This window comes from Enoplosus armatus, chromosome 9 (genome assembly GCF_043641665.1).
Source record: "Enoplosus armatus isolate fEnoArm2 chromosome 9, fEnoArm2.hap1, whole genome shotgun sequence".
Lineage (NCBI taxonomy): Eukaryota > Metazoa > Chordata > Actinopteri > Centrarchiformes > Enoplosidae > Enoplosus > Enoplosus armatus.
In genome coordinates this window covers 24,838,704-24,855,827 of record NC_092188.1, presented here as the reverse complement: position 1 = coordinate 24,855,827, position 17,124 = coordinate 24,838,704, and the positions used below count along the sequence as shown (strand labels likewise).

At 44.5% G+C, this 17,124-nt stretch overlaps 1 protein-coding gene across 2 annotated transcripts in view; it reads right to left on the bottom strand.

Annotated features, from left to right (window-relative positions):
- grik2 (glutamate receptor, ionotropic, kainate 2) overlaps positions 1 to 17,124 on the bottom strand; it is a 207,132-nt gene that overhangs the window by 61,318 nt on the left and 128,690 nt on the right. For both annotated transcript variants that reach the window (XM_070911928.1, XM_070911929.1), the window contains exons 8-10: positions 15,095 to 15,202; positions 13,017 to 13,130; positions 2,171 to 2,377 (exon numbers count right to left, since the gene is read on the bottom strand). In XM_070911928.1, the coding sequence (XP_070768029.1) occupies positions 2,171 to 2,377; positions 13,017 to 13,130; positions 15,095 to 15,202 (429 nt within the window). The remainder of the gene's footprint in view (positions 1 to 2,170; positions 2,378 to 13,016; positions 13,131 to 15,094; positions 15,203 to 17,124) is intronic.

Here is a 17,124-nt window from a genome sequence, read left to right as displayed (position 1 = left end):
GTCATGTTACCATATCTGGGAAACCATGTTGTGCTGTTGACAGTTAATAAATCTCGGCCTATATTGTGACTATAAATGCTCAACATTCACAGCAAGGTCAAGTGGTTCATTTCTCAAAGATATATCCTTTTTGTCTCGTGAAGGTTGCCGTATATCACTCGAGGATGAATCGCCCGAGCTCACTGCTCACGGCTGTGATATATAAAACGTCTCGCTGATATCAGGCATCTCTGAATATATCCAAACCACTCTTAACGCAACCCCGCGCAGCGTAAATACATCAGCGTGGTGTTTACTCCACTTTGAGCACAAGGCAGACCAAGGATAATTTTGCTAAACTCCTTTGACAGGATGTTTCCAACTTGTTCAGCTCAATTCGGCGTTCCTTCCTCAGCTGAACCTCCTCTCTGCGAGTCCACGCTCCCCAGCCTTCTGAGGGCCTGTCTGCTGCAATCACCATCTGTCTAAGTCAAGCTGATTCCCCCGCGCAAGAAGTAGGGCAAACCCACGCCGAACACCGTCTCGCAGGGAATTAGGCCCTTCACCTACGGAAAAAGACCAGACTACCTGTCACGGCGGCCAATCACCGCGCCGATCAAGAGCAGGAGCAGAAGACAAGTCTGGAGGAGTTAAGGGGGACTTGACCCCTCGTGGGTGCTGCTTCTAATGGGGTCAGATATTGACTATTGGCCCCCGCGCAGCGCCTGATATTTTTCTGTCCGTGTAGTAGTTTATCCAAACTGGGACTTTGTCGGGTGTAATGATCTACACCGTGAGCACATTGTGGGAGCTCGTGTGTGTGTGTGTGTGTGGTTTAATAAGCTCTGTAGGGGGAAACGAGTCACAACAGAATCTAATGCTCTCCTCGCATCGCCGTGCTCTCAAATAGCCGCGGTTGTTTCCTCCGTCTTCCTCGCTCTTTTCTCATTTTCTCTTCCCTCTTAGTGTGTCTCAGCGCGACACACCTCCTCGTTACGTCTTATTCTCGGGCATTTCCCGCCAAACATTTCGAGTGGCAATGGATGCGGATGCAACCTTTTACACCAACATTTGAGCAAGTCATGGAACTTATGATGCCCATCATGAGACCCCGAGGTGGCATCTGCTCGCAGCGTATGTGGTACTCCAGTTTTCTGGGCTCCTTCCGTTATGTATACTCTGCATCTATTGTGGTAGCTGCTGCTGTGACACTTATACGCACATCGGATCAATAAAAGCTTATCTTATCTTCTATTTGAATGGCTTGTTTTGTCCGACCAGCAGTCCCGAAACCCAAAGACGTGTTCGGCAATTTGCTTCATAAATGACCTCGACATTACATGATTATCTTGAAGTTATTGATCATCCATTATTTTGTTGCTCGACGCCTAATTGTTGTCAGCGCTGTCTGTTTTTCAGTTTAATGCACCAAAAGTTGTTGTAATAGACCCCAAACATATATAATTTCTTTCAAAACAGTTGCTTTCACGCTCAATTTATAATTCTCACTTGAAACATGCTGCTGACCGCTTTTAAAAAAAAAGAAAAGAAAATTTGCTCCTCTCCGCTACAACTTTACTTACAAATTTGATTTTTGTAGCTTTTTGGTCATCATTTCTACAAGTTATAGCATTGTTTTACTCCCCGGTTGCTGAGCTCTTGAAAGACTAAAAAAAAGTTCTAAAAAACTGTCACAGTTTAAAGACCATCTTATCTTTACTACTAACCTTTCCACTATACTTCTATTCAGTTAGTGTATAAGAAATCATTTCATACAAACAGGAAATGATATAAAACTTCAGATCGCCACTGCCCTAACCCCCTAAACCCCACAAATGAAAGCGAATGGTTGTTGTAATCTGACGTCTTTCTACAGCTGTCTCACCACCATTTGCGGTTTATTCAGATGTTTTACAGCTGTGAGCGCCTCTTCCGTGACTTCGCTGTTAGCAATTAGCATGTAGTAGGGAACTGGAGCACACCTCGGTTTTCCCGTGCAATAATGGGTTGGTTATACCGACATTGCAGGCGTGCTTCCTTTCAGTTTTACCTCCGAATATAGTGGTTAATCATAATTAAAAGAATCAAGCCCCAAGTTTTATGATCCTCTAGGAATGGGTGTAAGTCGAGATCCGTGTGCTGGGATCGCGTTCATGCACTTGTCTTTCATAATGATGTTTATGACACTCACATGGTCCATTAGCTCCTTGATCATGCCATTCCACTGGCCCGTGTTCTCATCCTGGGCGCCGTATTTCCCGTCCTCCACCAGGCGAACCTCGTACGTGAAGCCGAGGATGTTGGCCAGCTCCCTCAGCAGGTCTATGCAGTAGCCCTCAAAGCGGTCGTTCCCGTACAGCGGCTTGTCAGACTTCTTGAACATCACATACGGCTCTTCCTGTCAGGTAAAATAGCAGAAGAGGGATGAGTCTCCGCGGCACTCTGCATCTTTTACCCACTGATAAGGCCTATCTGAGGGGGGGGGGTGCCTGATAGATGTGAGATAGGCTGTTTGAGCTGGGCAAGCCCAAACACACACTGGCTGGGCTAGTGAACCATGTGTAAAGCTGCTGTGTGTGTTTGTGTGCTTGTCAGCAGTGCCAGTCCTGTGATGTAAGGTAGAGTGGGTGCAAAGTGAGGCATGACCGTAATAAGAGATAATCCCACCCCCCACCCCCCCCGTCATATCAATGACTCTGTGTTCCTCTCAGGCTCAGCAGGCCCGGCTTTCAGGACACCACATGCTTTGTCAATAAGATAAGAGATGCTGATAGACGAACACAAAAAAGGGAGAGCGAGAGTCAGCTAACGTCTTCTTACTGCTTCCCCTTCCCGAGCAACTCCTCCGCCATGCCCTTCCTCTTCCTTTTCCTCCACACCTCACTCCCTGCCCCCCCCCCCCCCATACCTCTGCTCCACACCGCACCATCTGTCTTTGTTAGCCTTAGACGCTCGTTTTCAGTGCACGTCCCTCATTTCTATGACTCCATTGTCTCTCTCAGACAAATAAATCCAAAAATATATTGCCAGGCAGGTGTTGTTTATAATATAACTGTGCCATGACGGGGGGAGCAAAAAAAAAAAAAAGCATTAAAGATTGCTAACAGCTTTGACATATTCCATTGGCTGGGGTTTTAGCGGTATGCAGGCTGTAATATATTTGTATGAGAGTTGGGGGGGGGGGGGGGGGGGCAAACAAACTGTTCTTTTCACTAGTAGTGGCAGGCCCAACAAAAAGGCTGTTTTAGTAGTATACCATAAATTTGCCTTGTAATGGTGTGTAGTAGACAAACGTTGATGATAATAATTTCACTGCACAGTGTTGTGAGGATAGAAGAAAAGATACAACAGCGTGACAGCTTTCTTAATACAACCTTTTATATCAAAGATATAAAACCATATCTTTGTGACCCCCCCCCCCCCCCCCCCTTATATTTCTCTATAGCATATATTTATACTTTCATACACACATAAAAAGAAAAACATGTGGAATTCATGTACATTATGTTTCTATGTCATCCGAATATTCGTCACACGTTAACCCACAAACGCCTATGTGTGACGCAAGAGATGCAAATGCGACGTAAATGCGTACAAAGGCAACATGCGAAAAAGAACTTTTGTGTGTGACATGACGTGCAAAGCTTTCGCCCCCTCACCAAAAAGTATATATATATATATATATATATATATATATATAATCACATTAATGCTGTTTCACACCTTATTATAATTAGGCATCCTAATTGGCCATTACAAAAAGCACATGTGGAATTGTTGACATGTGAAACACTACATTTCTCATGTGAAATATTTAGAGGCACACCTACGTCAACCATAACTATAGCATGTGAATTGTCATCACGTGCCCATGTGAGAACTGATCACACCGCTGTTTCGTAGAGACACGTTTATACATGCGAGACCATGGTTCAGTTATTCGTGGTCTCGGTATATAACATGTTAACCTACTGTAGCTCGTGTGCTGCTACATTATACCTCAGAAGCTGCGAGGATGCTTGATGCAATCGTGATGAAAGAGCAGAAAACTTACAGATCAATACCAGAGCGCCTGTGACGTCGAGACATGCCAGCGCAAACGCCAAAACAACCCTGGTGTTTGTTTGTACAGGCATGTAGTCGTGAAATGTACAAACGCCTCCGTGGCCGCCTTATGACGGCGTTTAAAATGAGCCCGCGTACGGGACCTAGCCGCCAATGAAGCAGAAAGGGGCAGCCAGGTCAGCTGCGACACCGACTCAGACGTGACAGCAGTGTGTTGTGTGTTGCAGGTGTGACGCGTCCGCGGCGGTTGGCTTTCTTCCTACACATTCGTTGCAGAGCGTCTAAACCCATCCAAGGGAGGAGCAGTGTTTGCCTTTCTTTCCATCGCCATGGTAACTGAGACCCTGCTTCAGTGGTGGGGAGCATGCCAGGGTTTTTTTTTTTTTTTTCGTTTTTTTTTAAATCCACACAGGTAGTTTTCTAGGGACTTTTATTACTGTGTGCAAGGACAACACTCACCGATGCTGCCGTTATTAGAGTCTAGGTGAAGGAAGAGGGGGTGTCATTTTTTTTTTTTTTTTCATGTTTTCATTTTCAAATATGCAAGCTCGAGGGTTATTTCTCCCCTCAGATATTGGTATTGAATTTGAGTCCTGCTCGGAAGAAGAGTGGGCGAAAGTGAAACCTCCTAACTCAAAGTTTTTTTGCTTGCTTACTTACTTTGGAGATACAAATTGTGAATCAAATCAGCTGTTTTGAGTTTTGTCCTACAACTTCCTGATGTGCAGGGGCGGAGATTGTCGAGGGTGAAGACAACTTGACGGAAGGCTCAGTAATCTCCCTTTCCAGTAACACGCATCTAACAAAGACATCTCCGCTGCCAACCTGCTGCTCCCTAACCCCCCCCCCCCGCTCTCTATCGCAGCCGATGACACAATGTAAACACAGTGACAATAGTCTGCAAGGCGTAATAGAGCTTATCTGGATGCGGCTCTCTTTGCATGGGTTGCGTCGTTGCAAGCGTGGCCCACCATCACAGTTAGGCCGCATTCAGACTGAATCCGGCGATTAACGCAGGGCTGTGGCGGCGTGAGAGTGGCGCTACGTGGCCCGTTTGTGTGAAGTTATGTTGTGACCCTGCTGTTGTGTTTAACCCTGCTAGTATGTCCGCATCGACAGATTAAAAAACACACGTTTACTTTCTATAAGTATCCAGGATACGAGGCCTGTCATGACCGCGTGGTTTAAACTGGCGCGCAAGGCCAAAGACTACACGTGAAGCATAACGTTACGCTCCTTCGAGTTTTGAGTCATTCACGCTGCCGGCATTTGCTAGCCATGCTGCTAATATGCCGGTAAAAGGTAAACAAGGTTCTTCTTCTCGATCCGATTGGCCTACGTGACGTTGATTCTGCCGAACGCTTGTTTTTAAATGAACGTCTTAGGCCCTCTGCACACAGTCACTGGTAGGGTTTTTCCACGACCTTTCAATGCACAGCCAACGAGAGACAGCCGCCCATGATAGATACCAGCGATGGATAAAAAGGACGAAAACGGTTTCATGCACCCACACCCATCCCTGCCTGTTGGGTTGATAATTGCCAAATAGTCTTTGCTGTCTTGCTGCAGTACCCGCTGCCCGTTGGTGATGTAAAGTGACGCCACACTTTGCCTCTGCAGTGTGCTCTGCGTCCAACCTTGCAGTGCAAACACGCATACAGAAAGGCCAAGACATGGTTGGACATTTCTGCTTCTGTTTTTGATTGGTTTGATTCTTACATCCCTGAAAGCACCTTCCGACAGCAAAATCCCCTCCTCAGCCCATTTAAATTGTAATTTAATTCCTCTCTTTATTACTTGACAATTTTCTCCCAGCCTCTATTTGCTGCCGTGTTAACTGGCGGAACAACTGTTATCTAGCATGTCGAGCACAAAGAAGCTATTGGGAGCCCATTAGCAGCTTATGACCTCTCACCTTCTGTCAACTGTGAAAGACTGTAATTATCATAAACAGTCGCCGGGCACATTAACAAAGAGCACCTCTCACTGGAACAATCAGCAATAGCTGTGAGTCTTTCTGGACATTATAAAAGCTCTTATCTTCCATCTGTGGAACTGGAAATGGTGCATGGAGGGGTTTTCATTTTTTTTTTTTGGATAGGTTGCCACAACATGAGAGAAGTGTTACTTTTCACAAAATACACCAGACCTCACTGCTTTCACTTGAAATTCAGGAGCAAAGGCAGAAGAGTAAATATCAATTTGGTTTATGCTGTACTGACCCAAAATATGATTATTAGTCAGCTCCAAAGCCTCCACTCCTCCAATCCCTGAAATTATGCAATAATTCATGCAATTTGATTATTCTGGTTTGACTTGGGCCAACACACTGACCGACAGAGATTTAGCCATATCTGTCTTTTATGAATTACAGCTTCAAAAGAGGTGCCGTTCAAAAGAATATTTCATGGCATGGTGCGATTCAAGCAGCGTGGCTCTCCAGCTACTATTCACATGCTTTAATCCCAATTAATCGTATCAACACAGGCCCAGTGAAGTACATAATCTGACACATGAGAACATTGCCCAATAAGATTACGTAAAACAGTGGCATGTGTTGCTGATGCACAGTGCGTGCAATCTACCAGAGGCAACGAATGTTACCACAGTAAAAAAAATACAGTGAGTTAAATAATATAAATTGATTTATAATAAGGTTAAAGTTGTCGTCTGTTACAGCACCTCCAATCAATCGACAAAATACATTTGAAATCATTTCGTTTTGCTTTGATTTATCTTGAAGTCAATGTTTTTGTTTTTGTAACTTTACCACTGTACTGTAACTACTGTAAGTTTACATTTGTTCTCTGTGCAACATGCACACATAATCATGTTCTTAAGACTCCACTTCTGTCTGTGTTGACCTTAAAAAAAAAGATGCTATCCATCATGGGTAGTGCAGTAGCTAAGGTGTACAGAGAAAGGACAGGGATACTCAACTTGCTTTGCCTGGGGGCCACTTAATAAACAAACGTTAATAGGCCTCAGGCCTTTCTGCCAGAAAGCCTTTCTAACGCGTGGTTAAAATTGTTTTTGTTAACACCAAAACTACTCGGTTAGGTTTAGGAAAAGGTCATAGTTTGGGTTAAAATAATAAGTCAGCGTTTGGTTTCGAACAGCAGTCTCCCCGGGGAAAGTCTTTGTGTCGGAAAGGCTTTCTGACAGAAAGCCGCGGAGGCAAACCTCTCCCTTGTTCCCAGAGCAGGTCGGCTGTACATGAACTTTTTGGAAACCGAGTGTCACCGCTTCCGCCCCCTGCACAGATCGCTGACAGGCTAGCATGCTAAGATTTGGCGCTGCGAGTTGAGTATCACTGATATAGGGACTCAAAAGCAGGATCTCTTTCGATTTTCTGCGTCAGTTTAGATAATTCTTTTGGAAGCTGTGAGCCAACCAACTTGAGAAATGTGCAATGTTAAATCAGAAATGATTATTAGTAAAATTATTCGGCTGTGTTTTTGACTTCCATAGCCTCTGATGACATTTGTCCCTTTTGGCACGCCGTGTGGGTCGACGCGATGGTATGAGTAACAAGTGTGCATGTGTAGGGTCTTCTAGGTGATGTCCCCTTGCCGCCACCCCGAATACACGTACACACGAACGTAAACACACTCCTTCCCCTCCCGTGTCCTGCAGCAAGGCTGGCTGCAGACGGAGGCCAGTGCATCTTTAATTAGAAAAGAGAGAGTGAAGGAGAGCCCGAGTATATCTCTGTAAAGCAAACCTGATTAAAGCTATGCCACTTCCATGCCTCTCTGTAGAGGTGTTAAACACAAAATCAAGAGCCATTCTTCTCCAACAAATTAAAAACAATAGATTTTATGCCTCAGGAAAAAAGCAATAAAAAAACAAATGATGCTGCCTCATTTGAGACATTGTGAAACATTTATTTTAGTATTATTGATCCCCGTCCATGCAGTGTGGCTGTAGCGGAGAGCAAAGCGAATCTTCCGGGCGCTCTCAACATGCAGTGGCGTGATGGAAGACCGCCCATTGGCTTGAACATAGCAAAGGAAGACGCTAAAGGAAATGTTTTATTTTTATGCCAGAGGACAATACGTTAACGTCAGCTATAAGAGCTACTGTCTGATTCTCTTCCATGATATTCCAGTCAATATAATTGTATTACGGGGGGGGGGGGGGGGGGGGGCTGTGCTGCATGTCATCCACATCACTATCCAAAAAAATGTATTACAGTCTGGTTAGGATGTTACATTGAAAACATATGTTTGATAGCTTTGGCGTTTAGCTTAATGAGCCTTTACGGTACTTGTTTGCCAGTGTGATCCTGCGCTCGATGCAGCCGGCCCCATTTATTAATTCCTTTTTCCACATCTGTCGCTCACATCTGTTTGCAACGCGTGACACACTTGAACACCTACTGACGAAGACGAGCCTGTCCGCTCATCCCTGCACTACGAGAAATTTAACTCAGATTTTGATAGAAAATATATACATTTTACGGACTCAAGCATCTGGTTTGTGACGTGTCTTGAAAGTACAGCGGGCTGTGTTACTATCATGATGCAGACAATGGCACTGAGCTACTTAAAAATCAATATTAGTCTTTTCTAATATTTTCCCCACAGTGCATAGAATGTACATCAGCGTTTACGGGTAAAATGACACACGAGAAGGTGGCTGTAGCCGTGTAATATCTTTTTAAATAAAGATTTATTGTCAACAAATCCTGTGTGCAGAGCCAAACCAACAGCGAATGTATCTACGGGCAAGTATTGTGTGTGTGTGTGTGTGTGTGTGTGTATCCAAAGCCGGATATATCTCCTTCCTCCGTGCCATAGAGCTGCATTTATTAAAAAACACATCAATGAGCCACACTGTCGCACTGGGTGACATGTTCCTTCATCACCATGAACACACGCACACACACACTGTTGTTTATTTTGACTGCCCCAAACACTCACTAGTGCGCCGAACGTCATTGAATATCCAACACTGAAAATAGAAAATAGTCCCCAACAAATGCATGATTTCCTCCTGCCTCCTGAGTAACGTTTGATAAAAAAAAATAAAAAAAATAACAGTGGCCAGCTGTTTTTAGGAAATTACTGAGTTAAAATAAAAATGAAAGTATACATTTGTGAGCCAAAGGACTTGGGACTGAGAGCCACAGACAGAATTGATAAAAAATGATATGATGTACTTTCAGCAGATATTTCGTCATCAAATGTGACGCCTATAATAAGGCACGCGCTGCCCCCGTACTGCCTAAACTGCTGGGCATCTTTCTTTCTTTTTTTTTTGCCTTTTTGCTTCGCAACAGAGCTCACTTTCGAATGAACGCACGGTAAAATGTTTTTGCCACACTAACCCTGAGTTTGCACATTGTATCGCAGTCTGCAGGCAGGTAGCTCTGTACTATTCCCCAGCAATGACTAATAAAACACGGGTTGTTTCCGTGCAAGTGGAAGCAGGCCTGCTCCTTGCTCTCTTTAAGACATTACACAGTATATTATCTGCAGCTCCAGCCATTAGCCTAAAGGATACTTCATTTCCACGGCAACATTACGGGAGTGATTTCCAAAGTAGATAAACTGTTGATAGGCCAAGATCTCTACAGTAATTACATCATGTTTTATAGTACATAATCCCTGAGAAAATGATGAGAAGCCGGATGAAAGTGTGCATCAATCAAATGTAACAAACCCAATTATTGTCAGCCCTCCCTTCTTTTCCTCGCCGCTCACAGCCATCACACGTCTCCCCATGACTCAGCCCTGATATGACAATTACACCCGCAGAGAGTCTTCGCTAATAACTGCAATCCAATCACTTCACAGCACGCGCGGAAGGAAAGAAGGCCCACGATAAATAATGACAACCCGCAATTTACTTGATATTGTTATTTTTTTCTTTTTTAGGCTTGCCTCCTGAATAACAGGATCATAAATGTCTCTAATTTGGCTCGCTTCTGCGCGTTTCTGTTTGTGTGAGTGTAGGCATGCATACGTTCATAACGCGCAAGCGCACGAGGTTTGCGGTGAGCAAACAAGTCGCAGATTGCTTCAGTGGCCGAGCAACAAAAGCTTTCCATCCACGATGTGGCAATAAGTGAAGCTAATATCTTTCTGATGAGTGGTAATTCAGTTGATTGATTGCAATTTTGATAAGTTAATATCATGTGTGCATCACTAGCACATTGTAAACTCGTTGGTATCTCTTTTTTGGTATCCCGCTGTGGCCTTTCATGCCCGTGCTGACAGGGACAACTAGGAGGTGGCCATCGAGGCTGGGCTCCCTGAGAGACCGCCAGCCCCTCCCACACCCTCCCTCACCGACACGTGCTGCTGCACTGAGCAGGGCCGGAGGCCTGTGCCGAGCAGCCGACTCGCTGGCCCGAACAGCTGCCCCCCCGGCGCGCTTCGAAAAACGACCTATGCCGTGCCAAAGCACTCGCTCGACTCAATGTCATTATGGTATAGGGGGTTTTTCTTTAAACCAATCACAGTCGTCTTGGGCGGAAAACAATAACACGCAGAGATCGGTAAGGTTAAGGATCGGAATATTCGGATATTTAAGAAAATCAAACATTTTACTTATTCGTTTAACTGCGCAATTTCATTTTCCGTTAACTTCATATCGAAACATTATGATCTAAATGATCTTTATTGAACTTTGCTGATTGACTTCTAAGACGTATAATCTAAAAAAAAAAAAATTAACACAATTAGCATAAAAGAAAGTGTTATGATTATGTGTGTAATCACAGAATTGTCTGAAGTCCTTGTTTTTTTTTTTTTTTGGCACCACTAGCCAGAGAGACAATAAGGCACCGTGCCTGATAAATTGGTTGATAGCAGGCAGAGCCATAAACCATGAAATCTTATTTGACGATCAATCAGTTTTCCCTGCCTGACAGCCCCAAATTAGAATTCGGTGGGAGCAGGGGTGAAGTCAACTGGCAATTTGGGAGTGCAGTGCTTTGGGGCTACTCCACTTCAACTGAGTCGGAGAGCGGCATCCCCAGAAAGCGCTCTGAACTGAAAGGGGCAGCTCAGGCAAAGCAAGGACTGAAGGATTTTTCAAGAGGAAAAGCTTAAAAAAAAAATAAAAAAAATAATGACATCTTTGGAGGAAGTCTGTTATGGCTGAGAGCTGTTCTAGCCTTCTACAATTGGTCCCACATAAAGAACCATTGCAATTTGATTTGGCTATAAACAGGCATTTAAAGCTGCAACATTTAATTTGCACATTGTCAGCCCAAACTGGCACCAAGAGGCAACTGTTTGATTTTTGCAGACTTCATCACTCTGGAATCCTGTTAGATAACATCATCAGGGTTTATGTTTACCGAATGGGTCAGTGTGTGCACGGTGAAATAAACCTCCCATTGGCCAACAATTGCATTCTGCTTCCTTCTGCATGCATCCTATCTCTGCGCTGGGTGGGGTAACTGTGCTGAGTAAAACCTACCTGACCATGGGGTTTCCATAGCTTTCCAAATTCACTGCAAGTTCAATTCATAAACCTTATTTATTTCCTTGTTTACATGTGTATCAATAACAGCAGGCTCAAAGGCAGTTGCAATGTGATTCAATACTGCTCATCTCACCTCAGTGGTGCTCAAACTACAATTACACCTTGGTTTCGGCTATGATACACGTCTGTCTCGTAATTTAAAGTGTGGACGAAGGCAGATTGTGCTCCACGGTCTTTAGTCTGCACTAGGCTTTAGCCACGTCTTTCCTCTGGCCTTCACGCTGTACCAAACAGGACTGAACGAACCCGCTAGAGGGCCGAAAATGCACTGTTTCTCACAGGCTTCACACATGATGGCTTCATTACATGTCGCCGAGAACCCTGGAAAGCAACCAGGAGTCCTGTTGTGGAGTGCTATCATGTCCCGAGTTTGCAGACTGTACGCTAATTCATGTGACTGAAGTTAGGTACTTAGGTCACACAATGTTGCATGAGCCAACTTTTGATGGTTTTGAAGAAGACTGTGAGATGCCGTCGAAAGCTCCGCAAACTTTTAAGTAGAGTTATGTGTTGATGGACACCGTAAGACACTGAGTGTGACGATTCACCCATATGTATCAGAATCCGGCTCGAACTTTAAAGATGCAGCTACACCGATAAGCGGACCTCCGGATCTAAATGTACCATGAACCGGTCGATGGCCCCATTCTAAAGCTGCAAACCGGTTGACTGAAGCCTTGATGCTAATTCTGCACAGCGCCTCCGCTCTCGTAAAAAGGCCAAAGGTCGACGAGAGACTCTCGCGTCACGAGAGTAACGTTAGTGTAGTGTTGCTTGCGAATCTAAAATTTGGAAGACATTTGTATTTCATGAGGAGCAAGGAAAAGAACAGCGGTGAAGTACCGTGGTAGCACGACATATCTCAACCCTCTCCTGGTGAGACAGCATGATAAAGCCTATGCAGGTGTTTTGGTTAAACAAGTGACCCTGTTAACTGGCGTCTTTCTGGCGAACGTTGTTGTCATAGTAACAACAGCTGTTGAAAACAGCAAGATGACAGGTAGCTGTCCTCGTAGGCGCGTTTGTGTAGTTTTCCATCAAAACATACCCGTTTGATTAGTCTTTGGAGTCTTGTTTGAGGAAACGTGTCACGTAGGCGACTAACACTCATCTTGAACGCTGCTTGTTGTTACAGAATTTGTTGTCGGTCTGTTTGAGCAACAGAAACACTCGGGATTCCCTGGCCTTTTATGAAATATACAGTAAAATTGATGCCTACATTAAACAAATGATAAGAACTGTGTCAGACTGTATTTAAATGTATCGTAGCCCATGTATGTAGATATGTATCGGATCGTCTTATAAGGGCGAGATGCGCACTCCTAATGGACAGTATGCTACACAACACAACATGCAACCACAATGCAAAAGCTGCTTAACAGCTGAAAAGGAAAACGTGAAAACAATATGTGGTGCAACAGCTCAGAAAACAAGATTAGATTAATAGATGCATTGGGAAAAAATACCAGTACCAGTATGGTGGATACGATAAGGGATCGATTGGATAAGGAATCAGAGACATTAGTTGTCTTCCCCTTCTGGTTGTCCGTCATGTTCAGGCCACTTGGAGGGTCCCAGGTACCAATCTGTAAAACAAAATACACTTGTTTAAGTTTCTTGTGACTGGTTCCAGGACAGATAGATACATGTAAAATTCAGCAGTGGGAATACTTCCACCAAAGTAACCACGAATTCTGTTTGTTTTTTTTCTGATTGGAAAATTAAATTCTCTGCAGAGACAACCCTATTGCCAAACAAGAAGGTCAATATTGGGCAACTCTGCCAGACCCTAAAATACGCTGTGACAACCTATAGTACTACAATATCTGTATATGGTAGGTACAGTATGGTTAGGGCTGTTGTTGGCTGGTAGAGACAACAACCCCCCCCCCCCCCCCCCCCTGCTTTCTATTCCAAATACATACAGGGAAAAATGTGCCGCACCCTGAGGACACAGTTGACAGCCATGTGAACCCCTAACACTGTTAGTGGGCACTTTCTTCTAGAGTCCCACAGGGAATAATGTTAGAGATGATCTCGGTTCTGGATTGGCCCTGTGGCCTTTTGGAGGGTCGGTGGAGAATGCTGAGGAGGGCTGATAGGAGGGGGGGGGGGGGGGGGGGTGGCATGCTGGGAAAGAAAGGAGGAAGAAGAGGATGGTAATGCTATCAGATCGTGCCTCAAGGCTTCTCTTGTCCTTTCTCAGCTCTCCCCCAAGTCTCCACACCCAAGCCTCCCCCTCAGCCCCCCCCCCCCCCCGCCAACCCCTTCTAACCCCACCGCCCTGAGCATCACTAGAAGGGACCACAAACAACCCAACCCACACCAGCCACTCACTCCTCTGATGCCCCCGCGCGAGGGCCCGAGATAGGCTTTGTAATTGCAAATCAACTCTTTAATTCAGGCTTCATGAGGCTGGAGGGCTTCTGAAGGGGGTTTTATTAATAGAGTAAATTATTCATGGAGGTGCAGGCGCACACAGCAACACAGACCAGAGGTCAGGAGCTGCTCAGAGGTGAGCACCGGTGAGGATGCTGAAGTGTGAAGTGTTTGCGGTTGCATCCGAGAATATCATTTGTATCGGCGGCGTTAGCAGGTTCTCTTCCAGCTGATAATCTCATGAATTTTAAATTGACTGCTCAACACCGGAGAGATGCCATCCCTAGGAAAAGATGTAAACCGCCAGATGCATCCGTTTAAACACATGCTGACGTACACTGTATGCCGTGACATGCCATGATATGATGCGCTCTAGCCGATGTTAAAGGTTTGAAGTTTGTTTAGACGTTGAAGTTGCAGTGCGTTGAGTTCCAGCAGAAAATTCTAAAGTAAAATGGGGTCCGCACTCCTCTGTCGTTGTGTTTACGTTCATGCGGACAGCTAAGACACACTTTTGGATCCTTGCTGGATCCCTAAAAGTAAACTGATGGAATGTAATTTCTCGTTTCAATGAGCCCCCAGCGCTGGCACGGCACAGTCAAAGTCAAATGGACTGCACATATACAGCACTTCTGTACCTTGGTGGACAATTTCATTATTTGCCTTTCATTCACCCATTTACGCCATGCCCATCGGGAGCAACTTAGGGTTCAGTCTCTCACCCAAGAGCACTCTCTGCTCTAAAAAGGTCATTTTCATAAACAAACTCCTGTTTTTTTTTTTTACTGTTGGTGTCCACAACTGACTTGGCAGTGTGATAATTGAGCAAAATGAGGCTTTAAAGTGTCTTAGATCTAAAGAGAAAGTCTATTTAGAGATTCCAGATTCTGAAGGCTCCAGCAAACACCACAAATAAAATGCTATTTGTATTTCATTCTGTTTGTATGCCTACAATACGTTTAGACATGCTATATGCCTTTGTTGCCCATGAAACTTGTGGACCTCCTATATGGCTGCCGGAGTTGCCTGAAACCCCTCACTTAATGGGGGTTTTTACAGCATATTGGTTATTTGTGTTTTGATCTTTTTATGTGTTTTATCTCATCATCACATTTTCAAACCAGGTGGACTCATAAGTGCACAAACACACATGCATAAAAAGAGCCACAACCTTCTCAAGCCCCTCCTCCTTGAGACTGATGACATCGAGGTCGAAGTCTGTCCTCAAGCCATTGGTCCGGTTGAAAGTGATTCTCCCGGTCAGGCCATCCCAGTGGGCCTACACAAAGAGAGAGAGAGAGAGACACACACACACACAATGAATATCAGAGAAGACATTCAACCGTCGGCATCAAGTCTACATCTCCGCTTTCAAACACGTTTTTGATGTCAGCGTTTGAGGTAAAGCAGTCAAAGGGGGAGACACTCGTTCCATTTCTCCCTCTTTCACGCACCGTTCCTGTTTGTACAGTCTTTCCCCGGGTAGGGGGTGCCTACACAGACTCTGAGGCTACATTTGTAACAGTGGGAAGGCAATTACCCAATCTTTACAGATATTTAGGGGTTTGATAGGATACAACGTGGCATGAAAGTGGCTCGGAGCAGGGGAGGCTTTTTCTCAGGTTCAGAAAATCGTCGCAGTGCCGCTGTGACTGGAAGACTGGGGCTTCAGGACCTATCCTTAGTTAGATGAGTGGGAGTCACAGATCTGGAAGCTCAGTCAGTACAGTCGCTAGAAAGCTTTTGTCACTACTTTGACTCAGAGTCTGAATGCCTCTCCATTGATACCAGTGCTGTTCACAGATACAAGGATATGTTACTCTAATGGGGATTGTTCTGAATTACTATTACCAAGAAATGTGGGGGTGGGGGAGGTATATCTGTCAACTGCTACAAACAGATTTTTTTTGTCCAACTGCTGGCCATTTTGCCTGGAAATCTGGAATGGATATTCATGGTGCCCAGAGGAGGATTCCTGCAGATTTTGGTGTCTCATGTCACCGCAACAACATGCACGTCAGGTCAAGATTTAAAATTGTAAACTAAAAAATATCAAAACCTCTAGCATGGATTGCCATGGAACTTACTGGGCACATTCATGCTCCACTGAGGATGAACCCTTTTCATTTCCCATGATCTGATTAACCCTGTTCCTCCTACTCTCTATCAAATGTGACCAGTTGGTCAATGTGAGAATACTATCTGGCCCCAGATTTGCTGTCTGGTCAATTTATTTTAATCCATTAATTTGCCAAATAACTTGGCCCTGGGATCCTCTTCAAGACAGGACCTCAAGGTCAGGTAATGAAGCAGGACCCGCCTCGATGCCTCTATCATGTCAGTTGATGTTTGGGTCAAGTGGTCTCTCTTAAACATGATTCAAATGAATCTGAAAAAGGCTTTCAGGACCCCTGGAGTGCTGGGTTCCCAGGGCAGTGCCTGCATTGCCTGGTTGGTAATCCATCCTTGAATGTCATCCTCAGGACAAATGATATCAAGAACAAATGACCAGCATCCACAGAGTTTGCTGTGGACATTCATTATCCTCAGCGGACAGATCAGGTGGTTTTTGGTGACCCCTTAGCCTTTCCTTTAGCACCACCACCAGACCAATATTTCCACTTGCAAGCCTGCTTTTTAAATCACATTTAGTAAGTAACTACTTGACTGATTACCATGATATTTGGTATGCATAGCCATGCTCTTCGAATGACAATTCCTTTTGATTTTTGTCATCCTCCTGATCTGTATAGCACCACCAAAATTCCAATTGAAGCAAAAGCTTATGTGCTCAGTTTTCTATTTTCAGATCTACAAAACCTTTGACAGCTTTTATTTAATGAATGGTTGAGTTTCATTGTGCTGTGAAGCCAGTGTTGTGCCCAAAATTACTAATAACTCAAACATTTGTCTTTGCAGAAAACAACATTTTTGGTGAATGTCAGAAAAAAGCAAAAGAAAACACAGCACAAAAGCTACTTCTGGACAGAACCAGTAAAAACAGCTTGAACATCAAGTGGAAGATATTATTCTATCACAGGCATAGTGTGTCCTTGATTTTAGAGGGGCTGACTTGATCCGAACAGGTCACAGTTCAGTTCTGTGCTGACCTTTTGTCTTCTGTGCCCCACAGCAAAGCACCCAACATCAACTGTTCAATACCAGCCCACTGACCCTGTGGTTCAACTGCTGAAACCTTCG